Source organism: Sarcophilus harrisii, chromosome 4 (genome assembly GCF_902635505.1).
Source record: "Sarcophilus harrisii chromosome 4, mSarHar1.11, whole genome shotgun sequence".
In the NCBI taxonomy this organism is placed as follows: Eukaryota; Metazoa; Chordata; class Mammalia; order Dasyuromorphia; family Dasyuridae; genus Sarcophilus; species Sarcophilus harrisii.
This window is the reverse complement of record NC_045429.1, coordinates 289355380-289382380: the sequence shown is the minus strand read 5'-3', so window position 1 is coordinate 289382380 and position 27001 is coordinate 289355380. Positions and strand designations below refer to the sequence as shown.

Sequence of the window (27001 nt, the reverse complement as noted above, 5' to 3'; positions counted from 1 at the left end):
GCACCGATCGCTCAAAAGCAACTCGGAAAGCATTTGGGTCAGCCTAGGGACACTTAAACCACCCCCGCCTGGCGGCTGCTCCTCATCCCAGCCTCCCCAGTGTTTCTAAAGGCCTTAGAGTTTTAGACTGCAGTGGACTGGAGCTAATGGGTTTCGTTTCAAGAAAGTTCCCCCGGGGGAAGATAGGGACGTGGAATTACAGTAGACAGAAGTGCTGAGACATCACATTTCGAGTATCTAGGGGAGGATGGGGTTAGGGAAACTGGGAGCCTCGGGCCTGAAAGTAACGCTGGAAATAGTACTTTCTATGTGTTTCCCTTTTGGGGAAGGGGTCAAGATTTGCAAGGAATGGGGAAGATAAATGCCTCAGCCTCTAGGAAAAAAGGGAAAAATTCGGGGCTGGATACTGGGGCTAGATACCTGGGCTAGCTGAGCCCACTCTATTTCTATGAGATGGGGAAATCTCACTACCCAGGAGGAAAGAGTTGACACTTCCTACCTGACCAACCAGTCTGGTGACTACATGTCTCACTACGTGTGCTTCACCCTAGAACTAAGGGTCTTCTGAAACATCTTGAGCTGGTGGGCCTCTATACCTACAGTCCCCAAAATCTGCCCTAGAATTCCTTGGCTTCAGGTCCCCCGACCTTCACTTCTATCCTTCCCTCAGTTCACACACCCCCTTCACTGCCATCACAACATAGGTACAGTGGAGACATGTTGGTAGCTGAGAGATCATTTTAATGTGAATTATTCCAAAGGGAGGAGTTTGAGGGTTTAGCTCTCTGGTTCAAAGTGTGTGGAGATCATGGCTGCGGCGGCTCAACTTCTCTGGATCATCAGAAGCCATGAGGGAGAAGTCTCGGAAAATGTCCAAATATGTCTCATCTCCTGCAGTAAGGGAGATGGGAGGGAAGAGAGAGAAGCTGGAGGCTTCTTTGAAATTTCTGAGGAGTAAAACTGGGACATATCTGGGGGGCAGGCAGCCAAAAGCCTTGATTTACAAAAGGCATAGGGTTCAAAGGAGAAACATACACAGTTCTGGGAGTTAGATAGCTCACCTGCTTGCCCTTGGGCCACTTCAACCTCTCTCATCTTGGCCAAACGTAACCTAAAGCAGAAGGAGAGCAATTTAAGCCCACTCCCTCCCTAGTTCCCATTCTCCTCATTCTTCAGCTCAGGCCACAGGCCCATACAATTCAGACACTCCTTGCTTTCCTCAGAACCTGCTCCTTTTCCTGAGCTGGGATTTGTCTTATCCTATCCTCTGGTTTTTTGCTATCCATTGCCAGTCCTGCACACCTGCATTCCTCTAAGTTCCAGATGTTTAAACACTCTCTCCAATACTTTAGGGAGTCAACAGGTTCAAAATTGAATTCTTCCTGAAACCAGACTCCTCCTCTGACAACTCATCCATTTTGTAATACCTGTGTCATTTCAACATCCCTCTCCCCAACCCTACCCACACCCACACTCTAACCAATAAACTGCCAAGTCCTGTAGCTTCCTCCAGTTAACTATCTTTCCAATGTACTGTCACCCCCTAGGCTCTTGACCCATTTATCTTGGGCCTGGGCTACCATCTACCATAATAATTCCTTAGTCCCTTTCTCAGGCCTCTATTTTCCAGATTATGCACAGAATAAACTTCCCAGGCAGCTAGATGATCCAGTGGATAGAGCACCCGCCTTAAATTAGGAGATCCCCGAGTTCAAATCCAGCCTCAGACAATACTTCTAGGGGGTATCCTGAGTAAGTCACTTAACCCCAATTGCCTCAAAAATAAAATTAAGAAAATAATAAGAAAAGCTTCCTAAAGTCCATGGAGAAACAGGTCACTTTTCTTCCCTAAACATTTCAATTGCTTCCCACTGTTTCATGACAAAATTCTCAGTTGCATAGCCTGCCATTCCCAGCCTCCAGCAATCAAACCCTAACCTACCTTCCTAGATTTCTATTCTATTGCACTTAATTTTATGGTTCTCCACACATGCCTTTCCTGTCTCTGGGTCAAGGACTTCATTTACCTGATGTTTTCTTTTCCTGTATATTTATTAAATGAAATCCTAATCACTCATAAAGGCCCACTTTATTAAAGGTCATATTCTCTGAAGATCCCAACACTTCCTCACTCTTCCCCTTCCCCCAAAGTAGGAGTGACTTTATCCTCTTCTGAAACCCTGGGACATTTTCTTTAACTTCCAGTTTTGTACTAATGAAAAACTATACTTTGGAGTCAGGAGACTAACTAGGTTCTAGTCCAGGTTGGGCAGGTCATTTCATTTTTCTGAGTTTCTTACCTGTAAAATTAGGGACACTTCGTCTAAGTGGGTGGTGTGAGGGACAAGAGATGCAACTAAGAAATGGATTTGTAAATTGTAAAGTATTCCTAGCATATTGCTGCCTTCCTCAGACAGAAAATCATTTGTGGAACAGGTTAAAAGCTCTGAATACATTGTGGTGGAATTGAAATCAAAATCTGGCTGTGTTCCAGGATCCCTCCTCAGATACCACTAAACTGTTCTGAGCCCATTTCCTCATCTGTAAAATAAGGGAGTGGATATGATGATCTCATTCTTTTTGCTCTTCTTGGTTCCCCTTTTTCTCTCTCCATAAACTTCTTTCTAGTATAGTGTTTTTTTTATGGTAACATTCAAATGTTTATTGAACTAAAATGATATGCTTCTACATCTTATCTTTTCTTCTGAACAGCTCCACTTTTCCCTATTTTCTGCCTCAAAACTCTGATTACATGGATCCCTTAAATCTGGGCTTTAAGCATCAGTTCTACTCCCTTTTCAGGCTCCAGTTCTTGACACCATTCCAGTAATCTTCCCTCTGACTTTGGGTCATGCTTTTTCCCAGAGCCATCCTCAACTTCAAGGGACTTACAGAGTGACAATATCTGCATTGGTAGTCTCCATGGCAATAGTCAGAGGGTCTTTCCCTTCAGAATCCTGAGCTCTAAGGTCTGCCCCTCGCTTTAGGAACAGACAGGCCAAGCTGAAGGAAAGGAACAAAGATTCAGATCATTCATTGCCCGACTAATCCTCCCTCCCAGCCCTTCCATTTCTTAGCTGTCCACTCCCTTCCATCTGTCTCTTCCTCCCTTGGAGACCCGGGTGTCTTTGCTTATACCCAGTGTAGCCAAGGATAGTGGCGTGGTGGAGGGGGCTCCTTCCCATGTTGTCAGCCTGGTTCACACTTGCTCCATTCTGGAGAAGAAATTCACAAGCAAGCAGAGAGTTCTGGGGGGAAAAAAGAGAAGTAAAAGGGGTAAAAAGGATAACATCAGATAGGAGCTTGGGGAGAGGGAGTGTGGGAAAGGGATCGGAGATGGAGATAGTAGGGGAGAAGTTGGAGAGAGGAAAGGTACTACTAGCTGTATTCAGAATTTGTTATGTCTTCTCTTGCCTCCATGCATTTCTACAAATTCATCCTCCATGCTTGAAATGCTCTCCCTACTAAATCCTAATTTTCTGAAATCTTTTTTTTTTTTTTTTTTTTTTTAATTTTAAGGCTCAGTTCAATTGGCAACAGAGTTTAGTACAAAAAGCAACAGAGCTAGAAGACAGAGCTTGGAGAAACAATAAGAATTGTTTTTTAGAAAATTATTTTTAAAAACTCTAATACTCCTCTCTTAGGAAATTTTCACTGAAGAGAGATGTCCTCAAGTATTAGATTCAGAGTTTGTCATTTCAGTCCTGACTTTCCATGAACATATTTGGAGTTTTCATGGCAAAGATATTAGATTTTACAGATAAGGAACTAAGGCAAATAAGAGTCCCACAGTTAGTATTTCACGGCTGGATTTGAAATTCTAGGGCCTAATAATGTCCACTGTGTCCACTAACCACCCTAGTATAGAATAGTGCTAATACTGGAGTCAGAGGATCTGAATTCGGAGTCTTCCTGCTTCTCTCATGCTTATTACTTGTGTGATCTTAGACAAATCAATTCATCTTCCCAGGGCTTCAGTTTCTTTGCCTATAAAACAAGAGTGATTGAACTAAATGACTTCTGAGCTTTTAGAGCTAGGATCCTGTGTGAATTGATAAGAATCCATAGGATGCCAACAGAGGCAGATCCTCAGAGAGAATCTTTCAGGAAGCTAGATAACTCTCAGTGGATAGAGCTCTGGGCCTGGAGTTAGGAAGAACCATCTCCCTGAGTTCATATATGGCTTCAGACATTTCTGTCTCACTCCAAACAATTCACTTAACCCTGTTTGCCTAAGTTTCTTCAAGTGTAAAATGAGCTAGAGAAGGCAATAGCAAACCATTCCAATATCTATGCCAAGAAAATCTCAAAAGTGGGGTCAGGAAGAGTGAAGACATGACTGAAAACCACATGAACACTCAATGAAAACTATAGATTTTTTTTTTCTAATGTTGAGTGAGATATATTGAAACATAGGAAATTGATTTATGCAGCAATTTTACTTAGCTTACAAAATTGAATATGTTCACAATAATACATGGTTCTTCAATAAGGTCAGAAAATATAGTACTTTCCTGCTGAGGAATCCAGAACTGGGAAGGGTCTTTGAAATGCAAATTGAACAATCAAGCAAAACTCAATAAGGAAAGCTAGGCTTGAATGTAAATTATAAATTAGAAGGTATCTCAAATATTTCTTCCCTTTTCTCTCTTTTGTGTCTTCTTGACTAGCTTTGAGAACAAATGTGAGGTGGACTAAAGAAGGCAGTTGTTATTTTGAGTGTTATTTGTCCTTCATTTTCGAAAAGGACCATGACATCTGGGAGGGGATGCCAATATGCAAGTGAATTGGATTTAAGTGAGAGAGGGCAAAGTCACCTGCCTCACTTTCCCCTCCAGAACCACCTGGGTACAGGGGCAAAATATAGATTAAGACAACTGGAGATGGCCCTGGATGCAATGGGAGACCTTGGCCTTTTTAAGCTAAGCAACTCATCCTGAGTCTTACCATCTTAAAGTTAGATCCAAGTCACTGGGAACCAGAGGAGGTCTATGAACCCCTTTACCAAAAAGCCTATTGGGCATACTACACTTTCATGAGAAAGTAATTCTCAGATATTATAAAACAAAGGATTGACAAAAAAACTTCCTTTATTTTATATTTTAATAGATTTCAAAATCAGGTATTTCCTCGAAAGTTATAAATCAATCACAAAAAGTTGAAAGAGGTCCCTTTAGCAATACAGTCCAACACATACATAAATAGGACGGCAACTATATGCTAAGTGGTCATCTAGCCTCTGCTTGAAGATCTGTAAGGATGGGGAAACCCACAACTTCTCAAGATAGTCTATTCTACTTTTGGACAGCTAATTGTTAAGAAGTTTTTCTAGATATTGAGCCTAAATTGACCTCATAATTTGTATACATTGCTCCTAGTTCTGTTTTCTAGAGCCAAAAAGAACAAGTCTAATCCTTCCTTCTTATAACTGCCTTTTAAATATTTGAAATAATGTGCCCTCTGTGTCCTTTCTTCCCCAATTCCTTCAACTGATCCTAATGTGACATGGACTTAAGGCCCTTCACCATCCTGGTTGTTCTTCTCTGGATACTGCCCTGTTTATTAATGTCTATCTTAAATTATGGTGCTCAGAACTGAATACAATAGTAGCCTAAGATCGTTATCTTATTTTTTTGGTTTGCTATATTACAGTGTTCATTCATATTGAGTTTGGATTTCATTCATTAAAACCAAGAGATTTTTTTTTCCTAGAACTTTAATTAGAAAGGGAATTGTGGGAAAATGATGGAATAAGGCAGGAAACTACCCATCTCTCCCTAATTCCTCTACAAATAACAAACTAATGCCTCAAAATAAAATAATTAAAAATCAGAATTAAAAAAGTTAAAAGTAAAAGTTATTTAGCCTAAGCAACATAGGCTGGACATTGGGAAAGACCTAACCTCCCAGGGTAGTGATCTGACCTGATTGAAATGCATATAACACGAGGCAGATACTGTAGAATCAACAACACAGTTGGCAGCTGTGTAGGCACAGCCTTAGCTTCAGGAGTTTGTGCCCCACAGATGAAGGAGAGGTTTGAAAGTTGATATGGAGAAGATTTTGGGAGCCTTCCACTAGAGCTGGATTTTGGTGTCCAGGCACCAAAGTTATGGTTAGCAGCCAAAGATATACCTGCAGGTGAGGAGGAACGAGCACATACTAGTAAGGGAGATTGCCGAAGGTTGGGGGCCCTACTGGTTATGGTCACTGGCAACAGAAACAGAGTTCCTGGTTTTAATTCCAAGAAAGAAGCACAAACTAACATAGCCACCTGAGGGATCACAGGGAACAAGAGAATTTGTAGCAACAGCAATGCTAGCTAGGGGCCCTGGTTGAGGCTCAGGAGTAGAAAGGAGTATTTGAGGATACTTACAGAGCAAGGAGTGAGCTAAAGAAGCAGTAACATCTAGCCTTAAATTATAGAACACTGGAAGAGCCAAGAGAGATCAAAAGTTCCCAGATAGAGATCAGAAACCAATAGTATAAAAAACCTGAAGCCTGAGACATCCCCCACATCCTGGAAAGAGCTTGACTCAAGCACATGTGGCCATTTTAAATAAATGAGGGAAAAAAAACCCCAGAAAAATAACTGGACCATAGATAACTACTATGGTGATAGTGAAGATCAGGGTTCCAACTCAGAAAAAAGAATAGCTTTCTGTAAAATTTCAAAGAAAAATATAAAATAGTCACAAATTCAAAGAAAATTCTTGGAAGAGTTTAAATAAATTTTACAAGATAAAGGTTAAATAAAAATTGGGAAAAATTATTGAAAGAAATTCAACCAATTGGAAAAAGAGATCCAAAAACTTAAGCAAGGAAATAACTTCTTAAAACTTAGAATTGGGCAAGGGAAAGCTAATGATTTCATAAAACATTGAAAAATAATAAAACAAAGTCAAAAGAATGAAAAAATAGAAGTTGTGGCGAAATATCTTACTAAACCTTTGTCAGACTACCTAAAAGTTATGATTTTTAAAAAAATCTAATCACTATTCTTCAAGAAATTATTGAGGAAAATTGCCCTGGCATTCTAGAACTAGAAGGTAAGATAGAAATTAAGGAAAAAAAAACCCACTGATCACCCCTTAAAGAGAATTCAAACAGAAAACTCACAGGAACATTATAGCTAAGTTTCAAAACTCCCAGGTCATGGAGAAAATATTGCAGGCAATTTGGAAGAAAAAATTTAAATATTGTGAAGCTACAGTCAGAATAATACAAGACTTATCAGTGTCTACATTAAAATGTTGAAGGGAATAGAATATAATAGGGTCTGAAGAGCAAACGAACTGAGTTTGGAACCAAGAATAACTCACCTAAGCTGAGTGTAATCCTCCAAGGAAAAAAAGTGGATCCTAAATGAACTAAAGGACATTTGTTCGTTCTTGAGGAAAAGACCACAACTGAAGAGAAAATTTGATTTACAAGAATCAGGACTAATTATGAATTTAATAAGGTCAAACTGTTTCCTTATTATATGGGAAAATGATACTTGTAATTCTCAAGAACATTATCATTACTGGAGTTGATTAAGGCTTGGGATTGAGTTGATTATGATGGGATGATCTTAAAAAAAATAAAATTGGACAGGAGAGGTAAAATGAAATAAGTTAAGTCATACAAAAGAGTCATGAATGGAAGAATTGTCACAGTGGAGGGAAGGATAGGATGGAGAGCAGAGATCAGGAGAACCTTATTGTCAATGGAACTGGGTTAAAGAAGGAATAACATACACATTTAGTAGAGTACAAAAGTTTTCTTAACTTAGAGAGAAATAGGAGGGCAAGAGGATAGGATAAGGGAGATAGTGTTAGAAGGATGTGTGGATTAGGGAGGTAGTGGTCAAAAATAAATTAAATTTCTGAGGAGGATGGGTAAAAGAAAGTAAAGGATAAACAGTGAGGATAATAGGATGGAGGGAAATAACAACAAATAATTATAACTTAGAATGTGAATGGTATGAATTCACCAATAAAATGAAAATGAATAACAGAATATATCAAAAATCAGAAACAATATGTTGTTTACAAGAAAACATTTTAAAATGAGAGACACAAAGAGTAAAAAATAAAGACCCAGATTATAATTTATTATACTTCAGTAGTAATCAGATTAAAAAAAAAGAAATAATCAGGAAACTACACTATGTTAAATGGTACCATAGATAATGAAATACTATCAATACTATACTATAACATTCAAATTTTTAAAGGAAAAGATAAATGAATTACAGATGGAATTAAAAAGCAGAACTATAATAAAGGGGAATAATTTAACCTCCTTTAAGAACTAGATAACCTAACCAAAAAATAAATTAAGAAATAAGTCAAGGAGATGAATAGGATCTTAGATAAGATAGATATGATAGACATCTGGAAAGAAATGAATGGAAACAAAAAGAAATGTATCTTTTTCTTAGTGGTACAGGGCACCTTTACAAAAAATGACCTTACATTAGATCACAAAGACTTTCTATCTAAATGGAAAAAAGCAAAACTATGATATCTATCCTTTTCATATTATAATATAATGAAAATTACATTTAATACAGGACTATGGAAATTCAGACTAAAAACTAAAGTCTAAATAACCTAATCATAAAGAATGAATGGGTTAAAGAACAAGTCATAGGAACAATAAATAATTTTATTAAAGAGAATGATAATAATTAGATAACATATCAAAACTTATGGGATGCAGCAAAAGCAGTAATCAGAGCAAAATGTATATCTCTCTAATCCTTACATAAATAAAATAGAGAAAGAAGAGATCAATGAATTATATATAAAAGTTAAAGAAAAAACTAGAAAAAGAACAAATTAAAAATCTCCAAATAAATACCAAATTGGACATTCTGATAGATTAAAAGTAACATTAATAAAATTGCATGTAAGAAAGTCATTGAATAAATAAATAAAAATAGAAGTTGGCTTTTTGAAAAAAAAATTAGATAAACCATCCATCAGTTAATAGGAAAGAAAACCAAGTCATTAATATTAAGAAAGAAAAGAGTAAATACATCACTGAAGATGAAATTAAAGCAATTATTAGGAGTTATTTTGCTGAATAATTTTTTTTTTTTTGGCAAGGCAGAGTTAAGTGACTTGCTAAGAGTCACACACCTTAGTAAATAAGTGTAAAGTGTCTGAAGTAGGATTTGAATTTAGCTCCTCCTGACTCCAGAACTGATGCTCTATCCACTGTGCCACCTAGCTGCTCTGCCAACAAATTTAACAATTTAAGTGAAATGGAAGAATACTTACAAAAACATAAACTAGCTAGATTAGCAGATGAGAAAATAAGTTATATAAACCTATTTCAGAAAAAAAGAAATTGAACAGGTCATAAATGAGATTCCTAAGAAATAAAACATCAGGACCAGATGGATTTACAAGTAATTTCTACCATTTAAAGATCAACTAATTTCAATATTAAATAAATTGTTTGGAATAGGCAAAAAAGGAATCCTATCAACTCCTTTTATGAAACAAATATGGTGCTGATATTATACCAGGAAGAGCAAAAATAGAGAAAGAAAATGTATAGACCAATTTCAATTACAAAAATTGATGCAAAAATCCTCAACAAAATACTAGCTAGGAGACTACAACAATATATCACAAAGATTATACATTAAAACCATGTAAGATTTATATCAGGAAAGCAGAGCTGATTCTATATAAAGAAAACTATTAATACAATTGATTATATTAATAGCAAAAATGATATTATTCTATCAATAGATGCAGAAAAAACTTTTGACAAAAATACAACAAAATAAAATCACTTGAAAGCACAGGTACAAATGTGTTTTTCCTTGAAACTATTAGAAGCAACTGCCTTAAACCATCAGGAAACATGGTCTATGATGAGGATAAGCTAGAAACTCCAAAAACAATCAGAAATGAAACAAGGATGTCTGTTATCACCAATATTATTCAATACTGCTTTCCATAGTAGTAAGAGAAGATAAAGAAATTGTAGGAATCAGAATGGGCAATGAGATAATAAAACTCTTTTTGTGGATGATATGATGACATAATTGGAAAGTCCTAGAGATTCAACTAAAAAAACTAATTGAAATAATTAAATATTTTAGCCAAGTAGCAGGATATGAAATATCACATAAGTCATCATCATTTCTTTATATCACCAATAAAGCCCTGCAAGAAGAGATAGTTCATTTAAAATAATAAAATTGATATAAAATATCTGGAACCATACCTGCCACAACAAGATAAATGAACATAAAATCAGATTGTAAACATTAGAGAAATGTTAATTGTTCATGGGTAAACTGAGCCAATATAATAAAAATGATAACTCCACCTAAATTAGCCTACTTATTCTGTGCAATCTCAGTCAAATTTCTTTTAAAAATTATTGAGCTAGAAAAAAATAGCAAAATTCATTTGGAAGAATGAAAGAAAGAATAGCAAAAGAATTTTAAAAATATAAAGGAGGGAGGTCTAGCAGTGCCAGATCTTAAAACTGGATTATAACATAGTAATTATCAAAACTATCTGATACTGGCTAAGGAATAGGATAGTGGGTCAGTGGAATAGAGTAGATATATAATAAACAATAATAAATTGTTATAATAATACTGTGTTCATAAAGGTAAAAATTTTGAATTTCAGGTTAAGAATTCACTGTTTAATAAAAGTTTTGGGGAAAACTGGAAAGCAATCTGCCAGAAAGCAAGTATAGACCAATATCTTACACCATTTACCAACATAAGATCAAAATGGACACATGACAAACATAAAGATATATATGTATATCTATATATAATAATAATTTATTGAATATGTATATTCATATTTATGAATATGAAACCCATTATCCATCAGCTTTATGAAAAGAAAAATTTATGAATAAGAAATAAATAGCACTGGGAGGTATAAACAGATAATTTTAATTAAATTAAAAAGGGTTTTGCACAAATAAAACCAATGTAGCCAAGATTAAAAGGAAAGAAGAAAATTGGGGGGAGGGGAGAATTTTATAGAGAGTTTCTCAGATAAGAGGCCTCCTATCTCAAATATATTGAGAACTTTGTCAAATTTCTGAGAATATGAGTCATTCCCTGACTGATAGATGGTCAAAGGATATGAAGAGACAATTTTTAAATGAAAAAATCGAAGCAACATATAGTCATATGAAAAAAATGCTCTAAATCACTATTGATCAGAAAAATGCCAATTAAAACAACTTTGAAATACCATTACACATCTATCTGACTGGCTAAAATGATAAAAAGGGAAAATAAAAAATGCTGGAGGGAATGTGGAAAAATTGGGACACTTTGAAACGATGAACTGATCCAATCATTTTTGAGAGCAATTTGGAATTATGACCAAAGGGTTATAAAATTGCATATGCCCTTTGACCTAGTGATATCACTATTATGTCTGTTTCCCAAGGTGGCCAGCAAAAAAAGAAAAAGAACTTACATATGTTCTAAAACATTTATTAAAGCTCTCTTTGTAGTGGCAAAGAACTGGAAGTTGAGGGGATGCCCAGCTATTGGAAAATGGCTAAACAAGTTGTGGCATATGACTGTGATGGAATACTACAGTGCTATAAGAAATGATGAGCAGGTTGATTTTAGAAAAACATGGGAGGTCTTGTATGAAATAATGAAGAGTGAAATGAGTAGAAGCAAAAGAACAGTGTATATAGTAATAACACTGTAGTTTAAAGAGTAAATATGAATGACCAAGCTATTCTGAATTACATGAATATTCAAATCAATTACAAAGGAAGATGCTATTCCATCTCCGGAGAAGGAACTGATATAAAAACAATGTATTGTAATAATGTAATGTAATGTGTGTGTGAAATGTTGACCTTTTCTAGTGCGGAGTTGGGAGGGAGGGAAGGAAACAGCTTGGAACTCAAATATAAGAAAAAATAAAAAAGAACTTCTAATCATATTTCCTTACCTTATACTTGGGAAGTTAATTTTTTTGTACTCAGGTTAAGATTTTATACTTAGCTCTATTGAATTTTGCCTTATTAGATTCAGTCCAAAGCTCTACCTAACTGTTTTCCTGGACCCTGACTGTCATGCACTATTTTCCTCATCCTTCCAAGCAATAGAGTAGATATGCAATACAGAATAAGAAATGATTATAATAACTTTGTGTTTACTTGTGTTATTATCACAAGTTTACCTTGTGATATTAACAAGCAACATTTAAAAGAAGAAATGCAACAATAACCACCTAAAAGTTTTGAACATTATTCCAAAAAGACCAATGGAACAGGGAAAAGTATGAAGCATGAAAAAATATTTATAGCAGCAGCTCTTTTATTTTTTGTGATGACAAAGAACTACACCTGAGAGGATACACATCAATTGGGAAATGGTTGAACAAATTATGATATAAAATGTAATAGAAAAATATAATGCTATAAGAAATGATGAAGGAGATGGTTTCAGAGAAACTTGATTAGACTAGTATGAACTGATTAGATTACAATGAATCTTTGATTTCAGTGATCTTGCCAAAGGAGGTTGTTAACAAGAAAGGACTAATCTCTGTGAAAATATTCAGAGCAGCACAATTTGTTAGAGCATAGCTTGAGGGAAAAATAATGAGACTAATAATTTAGGAAGGGTTGGACATATTAAGGTATTTTAACATAATACTATGTTATTGAATTATAAGGAAAACTGAATATCCAAATTAGATGAAAGTGAACAAAGTAAATCCCAATGAATCATAGGTAACATTATTATTTAAATAAAGTATTTTAAACCATTTAAAAGAAACTGTTTGATTTGCAATGATTTAAATAAAATATTAAAAAATACTATTGGCACTAATTTACAAAGCATTCATTTGTTTTAACAAAGTTAAAACTATTAAAACATATGCTGGACAGATGCAATCATCTTTTGATACTGATTTTTTTTTAAACTGTTTTCAGGGATCATATTTATAAGGAGTATGGAGTAATGTACCATATGTTAAAACAAAATTTGTAAAAAGCAAAAAAAAAAAAAAAAAAAAACAACACCTAAAAACAAAAACCCCCAAAACCAGGCAGCCTACATTTCCTGCCTTTACTTCCTGTCCTCAATCTCTGAAAACCTGGCTTCTGACCATACAATTTAAACTGCTCTTAAAAGTTACTAGTGCTATTGCTATCTTAATTGTTAAACCATCTTCTCTTAATTTTCATTCTCCTAGACTTCTCAATAGCAATCAACACTTAATTATTTCCCCTCTCTCCACCCTGGACTTCCAAGACACAGGCTCTTCCTCTTGACCATCCTTTCTTGTCCTGTTTCACTGGTTTAACCTCTTCCTCCTTATGCAGCTCCCTTATGTATTCCCTAAGTTTCTGCCTCTTTTTTCTCTATGACCTATATAGATGATCTCAAGGTTTTAATGATCACCTCTGCAGGAGACACTCCCAAAGCCACAGCCTTTTATTTCTTCTTTAAATTTCAGACTCATACATCAACAACTGTCTGTTTGTAGGGAAGCTTACCTGGCTGTCCCAGGAATACCTCAAACTCAGCATTTTGAAACTGAGGTCAGCAACTCTTCCCAAAATTTAATGCTTCTAACTTTTCCATATCTCTCTCAGATAACAAAGCTCAAAATTTAGTCCATCATTGATTAAGTCATATTTCTGAACTATAAAAAAAGGATAATAATAATAATGAATTCTCCCAGAATTCATATGGGGATTAAATGAGGTAAAATAATGCAGTATCTAGCACATAGTAGGCATTTAACAGATACTTGTTCTCTGCTGAGGCAGCTAGGTGAGTGAAGTGGATGAATGTATCAGGCATGGAATCAGAAAAACCTGAGTTTAAATTGGGCCTTAGATGTATATTCTGGGAAAGTCACTTAAAAGTCTATTTGTCTCAATTTCCTCATCTGTAAAACAAGGATAATAGCACATCTGCTTTCCAGAGTTCTTGTAAGAATCAAATGAGATAATATTTTCAAGAATACTTACCAGAGTGCCTAGTACATAGTAGGTACTATATTATATAAACAACTTATTCCTTCCCCTACTTCTGCCAACTCACCCTATTACTATTCATAATGTTTTCCCTATCAAAGGAAATAAGGGAGGAGCTGGGGCAAAAGGAAGACAAATGTCTGGGGAAACAGGGATGAACAGAAGGAAGAAGAATCAGGATAAAGATGGAATTGGATTGGAATGGGGGAAAAGGGAGAATTCAGGCAGAAGAGATAGAAATCAAAGGATTTCTCACCGAAGATGTGGCCTGGATGAGTGGGGTTGCATTTTCCTGTGCCCCATTTACCCAATTGACATCAGCTCCATGGGCAAGGGCATCGGCCATGGTGGGAAGAGATGGGGGTGGCCCAGCTGCCCAGAATAGCAAGGCCCCTGGATGTAAGCATCCCAATTCACCAGCGGTGAGCGCTGTTGGGAATTTAACCATTAGTATGGGGATTGTCCCTTACCCTTGGCCCTCTATACCCTGTATTAGAAATGATAGTACAGCCTGAAGATCCAGGCTAAATTATGAAGAAGTCCTCTGAGGATTATTTATTATAGTAGGAGAGGCAGACAATCAGGTCCAGGTGCTGGGGTCAAAGTCCCTCAGGGGAATAGAAGGAAGGATGGTTAGAGCTCCAAAAGACCTTCTAAAATCATGGTTAGCAAAATGTGTACAAGGTCAAGTATATAGACAGCGGTTGGATTTAATGACCCTTCCCTAACTTCCTTAACCTTGGATAACTTCTCCAACCATATTTCCTTTTGCACCCAATATCAACCTTCTAATCCTGTGAGGCTGGTCTCATAAGTTTACAAGGGTCAGTATATATGAAGTAGAGAACCATCATCTCATTAATTAAACTTAGTTTAACACCATGCTGTAAGTATCTTTGCTTCAAGTATATTTTTCTCAGAGTTCCCCAATATCTGCAGTCCTCTACAAGTTACAGTTTTGAACTTTTCTCCCATTATTTTGGTTTTACAATTCCCATTCCTTCTATTTCAATCATTAAGGTCAGGGATTGACAATCACTAATAGTAGTATCCTTATAGTGCCGTACCAACAGTTTGAAATGTCTTCCCAAGAAGATTGAAGAACTCCTTCTGATTGATTTGTGTACATACCTGGTTTGGCCCCCATTTTCCCTGGTCGGGGTGGAAGCTGGGGTTTGGGTGGCAATGGAGGTTGCCCTTGTGGGTGGCCTCTCCCCACTTTTCGTCCCCTGACCACAGGCAGCTTGGTCAGAAATTTCTTCTCCACATATTTGGCATGAATCCATGCTTCTTTCTCCTGCCTTATGGGTGGGAAGGAAGTATAATGGAAGAGGAAAGAATGAAAATAGGATAAATTTCCCCTCTAATACTAGGACTCCTAATCTTTTCAAATACCTTCCTTTCACAGGATCCCTCATTTCCATCTAAACCTTCAGTCAGCCCCAGGAAAAAGGCAAACTAAAACTATGCTTCTTATGTCTGCTTATTCCTTTCCTATTTTCACACTTCCCAACCCCTTACCGGGAACAGGTTGGCCCAGGTTTCTTCACAGACATTTCCTGTATCCTAGCTTCATAGATCTGGTTGATGACAGAGTTCCCCAATTCACACATCAACTTCAGGAATGGTGGAAGATAACATAAAAGTATTGACATGAAATTACAGAGACTCCAGTACCCTCCCTCACATTCCCCCAGCTTCTGAAAGCTTCTCTGCCCCTCTGCTTGTCACTCCACCACTATCCCATCTCCTTTCTAGCTGTAATCACCTTCACCAGTTCAGGCTCCCAGGAATCAAGAGTCAAAGATCGGACTTTGGAGAAATGAACCCCTAGGCTCCTGTATAGGAAGGACAAGTGAAAGACAAAGCCAGTCAGAGTTGTTGTAGGTAAGAGGGAACAAATTTGGTGGGGAGTTCATGAAGAAAGGGGGGGGGAAAGTATTTGAGTGGGTATACACATATACTCCCCAGTCAAGAAAGTTCAAGCTGATGAGAGATAGAGACCAACAAAGAGTCATTTAATTTTTTCTAGCCTTCTGTCAATAAAAGTTATTTAAAAAAAAATTTTTTTTCTCTAGCTTCCTGTTGGGGTTAGATCTGTTGGTGAAATTTTTATCTAGTCACTTTAAACTTTTATCATGCATTTTTAAACCTGAGATTCTTGGGATATAACTGGCTAGAGTTTTGTGCTTTGTATTAGTAAATTATTTGGAAAAGTCTACTGTAGCTTTGAAAACAGGGGGAAATCATGCAATGTACCCCTTTATGATCTTATTGCTAAATAAGCTATGAAGATCCTCTGAGGTCTACAGACTCTTGCTGGGTGTCTCTCCTTGGCATCCAACATTGAACTTTTTAGACTCATCAGGCCTGGAGTCAAGTCCAGTGAATTGACCTGAAAGCCAGACAAGATGGTGACAGCTAACCCTTATCAATTTCTGCTATTATTTCATTTCACCTTCTTCTCTTCATTTTTGGATTGAGCTTTCCAGTCATTATTTTTCTTTCTTTGTTCCCTCAGACTCATACCTAGTGAGAGGTGTGGTTCCTGTTTATCTAATGACCCCTTTAATAAGAACCCTTCTGGCTCCAGCCCTCAATGTGGAGAAGAGGCAGATACATGGATACAGAGGAACAAACAAATGGAGGGGAAGACAGTCTGAGAAGAGTAAAGTGACAGAGGGGAGGGGACAAAGTGCTAAGCTCTGCAAGGAAAATGAAGGGGAAGAGAAGTTATAATATATCCAAGGCATCTCTGGGTCTCAATTTTCTTCCTCTGTAAAATGAGGGCGTTGGACAAGATCAGCATTTCTTTCTGTTCTTTGGAATGCTGTGATGTGAATGGGAGCTCTGTGCAAATATGTCTATGCCAGTGATCTTTTCCCTCGAAAATATTAAATGCAAAAGTCTTGTATCAAATAACATTTTTTACGTGTAGCCATTTTTTGGTAAGGAAAAAAAAAAGATGGGCTCAATGGCCTCTATGATAAAAGTTGTGGTCTAATAGACCAAGGGGGTGGCAGAGGAGTTCCAAAGGGCTCATATAAGGGATTTGGGAACCAAGTAAGCAGGATCTTCCATAGTATAGAGAAACAGGAAATGTGTTAAGGGTAGAAACAGGATAGTAAGGAAGGAGGTCCATGGGGAGATATTCTAAAAATAAATATTATGAGATAAAAGTTGTGACCTGTGGATTCCAGAGCACTGGATACAGAGGGTCACACCCAGATTGATGCTTGCCCATTCTGGTGCAGGTTCCCGGCAATCACAGCACTGGGCATTCCCCATCACACTCTGTACCTGGGCTGCTACACCGGACCCTCGGCCTGACCCCCTGGTTGCTCCTCCACAAGCTAAGGTAGAGGCCAAGCCTAAGGGAGAGTGAGAGGGGCCCTGTAAGAAAAAGATATCTCAGAAGATAACCCACCAAACTCCTGGAGGGTTTATGACTAATTAAAAGATTAAAAGTGGTTATATTCCCCTAACTTCCAGCCAAGTACCTCCTAGTCCAAGATGAATAACAATGACTCACATTTATATAGACTTTAAGGCTTACAAAATGCTTTCCTGTGAGACAGAACAATTGGAGGCTTGAAATCTGGAGTGTTAAGAGATTGCTCAGTTGCTGACTTGAACAGTCCATGGAAATGCAATGATCAACAAATGATAATGATCACAAACTCTTGTAAATTGCATAGAATACCTACCTATGACATGGGATTGGGCAAAAAGGGATAGATAAAAGTAATCTCCCCATTAATTTCTTTCTTTTAAGAAAATGTATTTTAGTAGTCTATTTTTTCAATTACATGTAAAGATGCTTTTCAATATTCACTTTTTGTGAAATTTTGAGTTGCAAAAATTTTTGTCCTTCCCTCCCTGCCTCCTCCACACTAATAGGCAATTTGATATATTATATGTGTACATCCATTTTTAACATATTTCCATATGAATCTCCCCATTAGTTTCACTCCACGGATCCCTGGGAATACTTGCTGGGCCCAGGGATGTGGGTATGATCAAGAACTAAAATGGATTTGCATATAGCAAGCAATCAGATCAGACCAGAGAACCAGAAGAAGGGACAGAGGAACTGAGTCAGTTCAAAGAATAAACTTAATCCTAACCTAAAATTCTCTGCTGGGAACTAGGCTGCTTCCTGGTTGTGGCTCATTATTTCCTCAAATTCTTGACTCAAAGGGAGAAACTCACTAGGTCTCTAGTTATATATAAATAACCCAGCAGGTAGTAACAATGAGAAGTGAATGGCCCCCAAAGATGACTAGTGGAAGATCATCAGACATATGAAACTACTCTTAGGACTGAGCTGTGACTCAGCCTTGTCTGCATAGAAAGGGGTGGAATTTTGTGGGGATTTGGGGGTTCTTGATTTGCCTTGTCCCATCTTTTCAGTTTTAACTGACTTCATGACTCTGTTCAGGCAAAAATAATGGGGTGTCTTGCCACGTCCATCTCCAGCTCATTTTACAGATGAGGAAACAGATTAATAGTGAAGTGACCCGACTAACAAATCTTTGAGACCAAATTTGGATTCAGGAAGATGAGTCTTCCTGAATCCAGGTCTGGCACTTTATCCACTTTGTCACCTAGCTATTGGATTAAATGTCTTTTGCTTTGAACTATTCCCTTCTGGTCAGCCTAGTAAAAAGAAACACAATGCTAAAGTTCCATGTATTCTGGACCTTCAGTTTTGAGGGGATGCTGTACCCGTGTAACCTGGTGTAGCTTCCCAGAGGGGTTATAAATAGGAAGATCCTTTGCTGAAAATCAAGTATTGGAAGGCTGGAGGAATTAATTTGCTGAATGTCACATAGCTATTAAGTGGTAGGAGGTGGGATTCAAATCTAAATCTTCTAACTTAGAATCTAGCTATTTTTCTATTGCAGAATACCATGTTTCTCTCCATTGTCATGTAGGCCCTGCTCACCTACCTGGTCCAGAGTGCCTCTCTCCTCCTGGGCCTGGCTGAAGGCAGTAGCGATGCTGCTTTGCACAGCACTGACCCAAAGTTGAAGAAGTTGCTCTGAATCTGCCTGGAGGAGGCAGGACCTGAGGAAATGAGGAACAAGGTAGGAAGGAAATAGAAGCACAGAGAGGCAAAGGAATGATTGTTGTTATTCATTCCTGCCCATTCGTGTCCAACTCTTTGTGACCTCACTTTGGGTTTCTTGGTAAAGACAGGAGAGTGCTTTGCCATTTCCCTCTCCAATTAACTTTACAAATGGTGAAACTGAGGCAAACAGATTAAAGTGACATGCCCAAAGGGCCTGACATTCTATCCACTGTTCCACCTAGCTGCCCATGAGGATGATACCATCTCAAATTTAGAAAGTTAGCTAGTGCTTACAAAGGATTGTCCATATAGTACTCCTATGAAATAAACATTACAATTATTATTTCCTTTTTACTTTAGAGGAAGCGGAAGGTCACATCACTAGTAAGTATCAAGAGTCCCAAACTCAAGACTCAGACAATGGGAACAAAGTAGGGAAAGGGATCATGTACACAGCTAACTCTGATGAATGTAATTTAGAAACCTGTGAGGGCTGAGTGATGATGGAGGACAGGCCCTCATCCTAGCCTCTTCTCCCCACCCCACTCTATCCTTTTTTCCCTCACTTGCTGGGAGAGACAACTTCAAAGCAGAATCTTCTTTCAGAGTCAGGGCAGAGTTTCACTGTGCATAGTCGAAGATCATCCACAACCACAGTCATAGGATCCTGAGGGATGTAAAATCAGGAATCTGGTCTGCTAGCCATCTCTCATGCCCCTTCTGCCCACCTGACACCAAGGATTGACAACTAGCCAATTCCTACCCCTCTGTCTCTTCCCATTTTAGGAACCCCTGTGTATTTTAGGTATCCAAACACTTCTACTCACCTTATATCTCTTCTGATAAACCAACTGGTTGTTTTGAATAGTGAACCAGCGTCTAGGATGGGGAACTTAGAGTGAGATGAAATGGATGGGATGGGGAAAGAAGGAATTCAGGGAAACTAGCTAAGTGGGGGAACATAAGATTATTTTTCTTAATTCAGTATACCTGAACAAAGGGCTAAAAGGGGCATAAGGAAATACTTGAGGGAAGAGAAGAATGGGGGAGGGAATAACTATCTGCCTTTGCAAAGAAAGGAGTTACACGGCATGGGGTAAAATCACCCCAACAAAGTTAGAATCAAAGAATCATAGAAGGTCAAAACTGGAGAAGTCTTTAGAGATCATTAATCTAAATCCCTTACTCTACAGTAAAAGAAACTGAGAACCACAGAGGGATAATGACTAGACAGAAGTCAAAAAGAGTCAGTGGGAAAGCTTAGTGTAGAATTCAGAGGAGTCTATTGCAAGTGTAAAGGAATTGGGGGAGGGAAAGGAATTGGTGGTAGTGACTGCACCTGCTCCAGGTTTTGAAGGCATTACTAGCCCTTTTGAAGAGGTGTCCTTCCATCACCAGCCCCCCTGGTCCTTCCTTCAGGCCTGGTTCAGGTTCCTCTCCACTTAGCTCCTAGAGAGACCAAACATATACAGGATATGATGGTCCTGGTGGTCAGAGAGCAGAAACTTTCCCATCCCTCATTCCATTCTTCATCACCTGCTCCTTCAGCAACACATGCCTTTGTTCCATGTCTCTTTTTTCCCGGGCAGACTCTAGGACAAGCTTGTGCAACTGGAAGTAAAGGGTAAAAAGACATCACAGCTATAGTCATCAACTTCCCATTATTCCTGGGGAATGGGGACAAAGTGTGCATGGGGAGGGGAGAAAGGTTGGAAGGAGGACCTCATCTATTGTATCCTGACAAAAGTCTCTTATACATACTTCCCTTGTGACAATGACTTTTGTATATATTCCTTCACCCACACCATAGCCTCTTACATTTGCTCTTGAAACTCCTCTCCCCCAAAATTAATACTTCCTCTACCTTCAATTTCTTAACCCTTCACCTCACTTATTACCCCAGGCATCCCTCACCTGGGCCCCCAGCTCTTTGTGGTAGACTGCTAATCCATTCAGTTCTTCATGACCCAACTGGAAGTATATTGCCTGAGCTTCTACCAATCGAAGTACCTTGAAGGGATGGGTAGAAGGAGGAAATGCACAATCGAGAAAGCATAGCTGTTGAGTTGTAGGAAAAGGAAAGTAATGGCTTCCTACCTTATAGCTCTCATGAAGGCACTAACCTTTTTTCTACCCTGATGTTATCTGTAGATAGTTTATAAAACATGGACAGTAAAAAGATCTTGAGCTGTCTTTGTATAAAAGCTAAGTATATTGAAAAAGTCGTTACTCTTTATGGAATAGTTTGACTCTGTAGATTTTAATTACTTGGGTAGCTTTTCCCTGACTCTGTCTTCAGTTCTATGTTTAAGCGTCCAGGGAGGAACACTTTTTTTGCATGCTGTACTATGCTGTACTGAAAGTTGCCTGAATGTCCAGCAGAGAGAATGACAAAGGTCTGGGTGATGACAATTCTGAATCACAAGATCAGCAAAAGATGTTTCTATCACTAGTTCCCTGATACAGGGATGTAGGTGGGGGTAGGAGGAGAGGAGAACTTAGTATGTTCTTTGCTTTTCTTCTATCTTGATTTTACATTCATTGATTACTATTATCAGAAAGCTAATATCAGATGTTTGTTCTCACATTGCATGAGTTCACCTCAATTTTTCACGTATCCATTCCCTTTCTAACCTATCCATCTTCCCAAAGCCCTTTTGCCCCAACTTACAAACTCCATGATGTCAAACTTCCTCTTGTCCTGGATCACATTGATCTGAGAAATATAGAAATAAGGCCAATCTTCCTGAAAACTCAAGAGCACTTGTGGAAAAGTGCAGGGGGGAGAGGAGGGTAGGGAGTGGTCAGAGTGAGCAGGTGGAGCAAAGATTTTCTAATCCCCAGAACTATTCTATAAGCACAGAATCAGAGAATGTCAGAGCCAGAGCTCTTAGAAACCCAACCTCCTCAACAGAGGCCATGAAATATGATACCCCTTCAGCCTCATATCCTCATATCTTCAACATCATTCCTGTCTCTCCCATTTTCTGGGAGGAACTGTAGCACTGCTAATTCCCAATCACACTGGTGGGAACAGGGAGAAGAGAGGGTGTCACCTGCAGCACATAGTCCAATGCCCGCCCTTGGTAGCCTGCTCTGACAGTCTTCAGTGTGGTCATTGCTTCTTCTGCCTCATGTGCCTTGCGTCGGGGGACTTCAGCGTTGTGACTGAGAGCTGCCTCCAGGGATTCGGCCCCTTTCCAAAACTCTCTTCGAGCCTCCCAGAAACCACGGAGACTCCTAAGGGAGATATGAGGAATTAAAGACTCTTACTGCAATTCTTCAAAAGAAATCATGGTGTTAAGGTTAGAAGAACCCTCTTCACTCACTCCCAAACTTATTTGATATATTTCTAACCATGAGGCTTCTGGGATATGATTAGAAATGGAGGAGGTCTCAAATCCTTCAAATTTTGGGGCTATATCATGAAAAATGGTATCTAGGTTTGGAGTCTAAAAATGGGGAAAATATCAGGCTGTGTAATGCTCTCCTTCCTTTAATTTGGGGAAGTACTTGAGTCTTTCCTTTAAAGAGATATCCTTGAGTAGTTAGGGAGCAAGGGAGAAAGGGTACTAGGGGAATGAGAAGACAGAATGGGCCCAAAAAAACCAAAACAAAACCTTACTCCTTCACAAAACTCTGGATCTGTTGCTTCAGTGTTTGTTGGGTAGCATTCAAGAGATCCTGGCAGAAAGGAAGTGATTAGGGCCTGAAACACTTCCTTTAAAAAAAAGAGAGAGAGAGATTTTTTTCCACCTTATTTCTTTACCCCTCCATCCTTTTCCACTTACTTCATGGCAATTGATTTTGTGACTCAGGCTCTCAGTAAATTTGTCCAGGCACTCCTAAAAGAAAGTAAGGTAAAGTGAGACTCCAGTGAAGTACACATCCCTATAACTTGACACCAACATTCCATCCCTGACCCTTGCTCTTTATCTCCAAGTTTAACAAATTTGTGTGCAAAGAAGGGAAAAGTAGAATTAGATTAGCATTTTTCAGATTGTATTCTGAAGAACACTGGAGTTCCTCCTTAAGGAAATGTTACTGCCAACAATATGTTTTCCACTAAAATGTTAAATATGAAATGTCTGTAACAAACATATATACATAGCAATTTTTGGCTTCCCTCCAAAATTTCCATTTAATTCCAAGGCAAGGTTACTTATCATTTATTGATTTTATTCAGTATAATTCCAATTCCAAAGTGATGTGACTAAGTTAATATAAAAAATTCTGGCCTAGAACTCTGCAGTACCTTTCAGCTTGTAAAGATTTACAGTTCTAGGATGATACTGTCATTGTGATGATACATTCATTGTGTTCATCATTCCCCAAAATCTCATATCTTAAATAGACTGCATTTCTTCCCTTTTTTTATGTCCTCCTTCCTCCCCTATTCCTTAATTCTTTTTGCTGTCCTCCCGTTTTAAGAAGCATCTACTACCCAATTCTTTGATTTTCTTTCCCTTCTTCACCTCTTTTACTCCCATGAGATTTCTTCTCTATAAAGAAATTCTCTAATTTCAGACTTCCATTCCCCAGACATTCTAATGCTGTCGCTGAAACTTACAATCATCATTGGCTCTGGGGGACCCAGGTTCGAAAGTTCCTGAATGCCACTGATGAAGGCTCGACAAGTCGCAAGATAATGGCGCCCACTCTCCAGCAGGCTAGAACCAAGTTTGAGGAGCTGGGGAGTGAGGAAAAGATGGGTCATAAGTGTCTAAATTTAGGGGCCCTGGGGCAGCTAGGTGGTGCAGTGGATAGAGCACCATCCCTAAAGTCAGGAGGACCTGAGTTCAAATATGATCTCAGACACTTGACACTTCTTAGCTGTATGACCCTGGGCAAGTCACTTAACCCAACTGCCTCAGCAAAAAGCAAATAAATAAACAAACAAATTCAGAGCCCCCAAAATCTTATTCTTTGACCTGGGCTTTGTGTCACCTTCCTCCTTCTCCAGGTGTACCTTCTCTAGATCATCTTCCCTTCATCTCACCAATCACTCTAACAGATCCCCACCATGATATGGCAACTAGACCAACCTCCTCACTTTTCTCTGCAAATGCATTGAGCTTTTGTTCATATCACTTTCTAATCTCCCCATCCTGTCTTCAACTCATTTTCATGTACCAGGATTCTATATTCCTTTTCAAAGACCAGCTTTGGTTCCACCACGAAGCCTTCCTAGCTATATAGTACATAGTTAAGAGAACACTAATACTTATTGTTTTCCCTTAAAAGAAAAAAATTACCTCAACAAAGGCTTTTAAAAAATTTTTTAATTGAGGAAAGTATTGGACTTAAGAGTTGGAAAAACAAGGGTTTGAATCTCAGGACTACTATTTATTACTTTTGTGACCTTTGCTTGGTGTCTTAACCGCTTTCTACCTCATTTTCCCCATCTGTAACATGAGGATAATAATTATTATGCCAAACTACTTCATAATGTTTAAAAGGGAAACATTTTATAAATCTTAGAGTCATAGAAATGTATGTTTTATGTTTTTTTAGTATACCCTGAATGTCTTAGTTTGGTGTTGTATACACAGTAGGCACTCAGTAAACACTGACTTGTTGCACTGACTTCCCTTCTTCCCTAGGTTCTCTCTCCTCTATCCAGAACCCCTTCCTCTGACTCAGTTTCTTCTCTTCTGACTCTGTGATCACCTTCTCCAGACGATTCTCCAATTCTGATACATCTGATTCCACCAATTCAATGGAAGCCCTAGGAAGGAAGAGGTCATGAAGTTCCAGGCCTGAACTCATATTCTGCCTACCACCATGGACATACTAATGAGAAGTAGGAAAGGATAGATGAGAAAAGAACATGACAATAAAACTAGACTTTAAATCAGAAGACCTGAAATCTGCCTCTGCTATTCTCTATCTCAGTGACATTTAGTAAATCATTTTCCCTCCTTGAGTCTCAGTTTCCTTCTTGGTAAAAATTGGAATTCTAGGTTTGGGGTTTGTTCTCTATAGAATTTAGAATAAGCTGGAGAGAAACTTTTGGGTAAGGCCAAACAGGAAGGATCAAGAGAAGGGTGGATGTGGTAAGGACAGGAAATGCATAACCACCCCAGAAAGCAGGTGATGGGGGGAAGGGAGCTCAGAGAAGAGAGTATGATAGTTATGGAGAATAAGACAGACACACATAGGACCATAGGATGAAATGTCAGGAATTAGGAATAGCTCCCATTTTGGCCCCCCCCCCGTCATCTTCCCTTTTCAGTTAACATGAACTAGGATGTTCTGAAAAGGGTACAGGAAATCACTTGGTACTCTCCCCTGTCCTTGTACTTTTCAGTATCCCCCTTATACTACCAACCCTCCCCCCAACACACACCCCCTTACCGGAATCGGGGGGAGTCTTTTAGACATTCCTCAAAGTCAAGTTTGACGGTCATCTTGGGTGCTCTGGAGAAGAGGGAATCTCTCTGGGATGGAAGTGGAAATACAGAAAAGGCTCTCCCCAGAGGGGAGGAAACCAATGATGTAAGAGTTTAAGGAGAAAAAATGTCTATCTCTGGGGCAGGAGGGACTCTGGGGAAGAGGTTTATCTAACCCCAGGGGGAAGAGGGGCTACAAATGAAGAGGTTCTCAGCCAACTGGGTCAGAATTGACTGGGAGGGGCCGAAGGTGGGGCCTGAGATTGGTGGAGAAGGTCTGAGATAAGAGAAGTAGCTGGTCCCACCCCTTCCAGGGTGTCTGCCCAGTAATATAGCTTCCTTTTCCAGATCCCCCAGTTTCTGTGTCCTTTATTCCCATCTTTTGTTCTTTCCTACTCCCGTAATTTCTCCAAGTCTCTGTTTTGTTTCCAGATTTTCCAACTTTATATTATCATTACACCCATAGTTAAGTACTATGTAATATTAATGTACCATGTACCTCACTTCCTGGACCTTTTTGTACAGTCCTGTTTTCCCTTCCACACTTTTCTCAAGATCCCTTCCTGCTCTACTACTACTTTCTTATTACCCAGCATCCATCCTATTTATTGAATCCCATGCACCTGGACTCCTGACTCCTCTTTCTTTTTATTGTCCATCTCTGGGGAGCCATGACCTGGATAGGTGGGATGTGTGTAGTGTCTCCCCCTCCCCTTCTCCCCCAGCTGAAGGATGAGTCCACTACATCTTCCATTGAACAGTGTTCTCCTGACTCCAGTGTAGATGAAGTGTGTCATCTGGAAGGTGAGGGAAATTATTTGGAGTTCGAATTAGGGAGAGTCATTGGGGATGGGTGGGGAATAGACTACACCCTGCACATTCTCAAAGGGATACCTCCAGAAGTATCAGAAGTATGAAAAGGGGAGGGAAGCTCCCATCTTTATCTCTATTGTTTTTCTTAATGATGCTGCGTTTTCAGAGAACCCTATTATACACATAAGGCATTTTTCCATACATTATTTATTTGGTGACAATATATAATTATTCCCCTTTTACAAATGACTCAATTGAAACTTGAGAATTAAAGGAACTTCTCATTGGGCTTACAGCTAGGGAGAGACCATCCTGGGACTTAAGCCTGGGCTTTTTTGCTCTATCCACCAACTCACAGAAATGACACAGGACATCAACTTTCTGCTCAGTGTTATAAGGCACATCATATACACACTGGGGTAAGAAGGCCTCTTATGTAGTGAGAAAGGAAAATTGCCAGTGCCCCCACCCCAGTTTAACTGTGACCTCTCACTTGCAGCCTTCCATCTCCCTTCCACCTCCCAGTATACCCCAGACCCAACACCGCCCTATGACTCATGCCTTCATTCCGGTCCTCCCAGCGGGGCTGACTTTTCCTAGCATCTTTGTCTGAAGTCCCTGGGCTCTTCCAGTTCAGTTCCTTGGTTACCAGCCAGTGACACCAGCCAGATATCACAGGGGACCCATTGTGCTTCTGGATTAAGGCTGTGCCTGGGAAGTTGTG

At 38.8% G+C, this 27001-nt stretch overlaps 1 protein-coding gene across 2 annotated transcripts; it reads right to left on the bottom strand.

Annotated features, from left to right (window-relative positions):
* Positions 1 to 720: 720 nt before the first annotated feature.
* ACAP1 (ArfGAP with coiled-coil, ankyrin repeat and PH domains 1) lies at positions 721 to 27001 on the bottom strand. 2 transcript variants are annotated; one of them, XM_031965419.1, is made up of 22 exons: positions 25430 to 27001; positions 24647 to 24800; positions 23643 to 23762; positions 22864 to 22917; positions 22698 to 22756; positions 22129 to 22312; positions 21744 to 21788; positions 20987 to 21082; positions 20609 to 20683; positions 20412 to 20521; positions 19900 to 19951; positions 19639 to 19739; positions 18951 to 19068; positions 17186 to 17391; positions 15767 to 15836; positions 15520 to 15614; positions 15130 to 15299; positions 14255 to 14427; positions 3139 to 3248; positions 2893 to 3003; positions 1062 to 1111; positions 721 to 891 (listed from the first exon to the last, which is right to left on the bottom strand). In XM_031965419.1, exons 1-22 carry the CDS (start codon positions 25480 to 25482, stop codon positions 791 to 793), a joined length of 2307 nt encoding a protein of 768 aa, XP_031821279.1. In that variant the 5' UTR covers positions 25483 to 27001; the 3' UTR covers positions 721 to 790. The 2 variants fall into 2 exon arrangements, with proteins under 2 accessions (XP_031821279.1, XP_031821280.1); XM_031965420.1 differs by having other exon boundaries at positions 24743 to 24800; positions 25430 to 26997.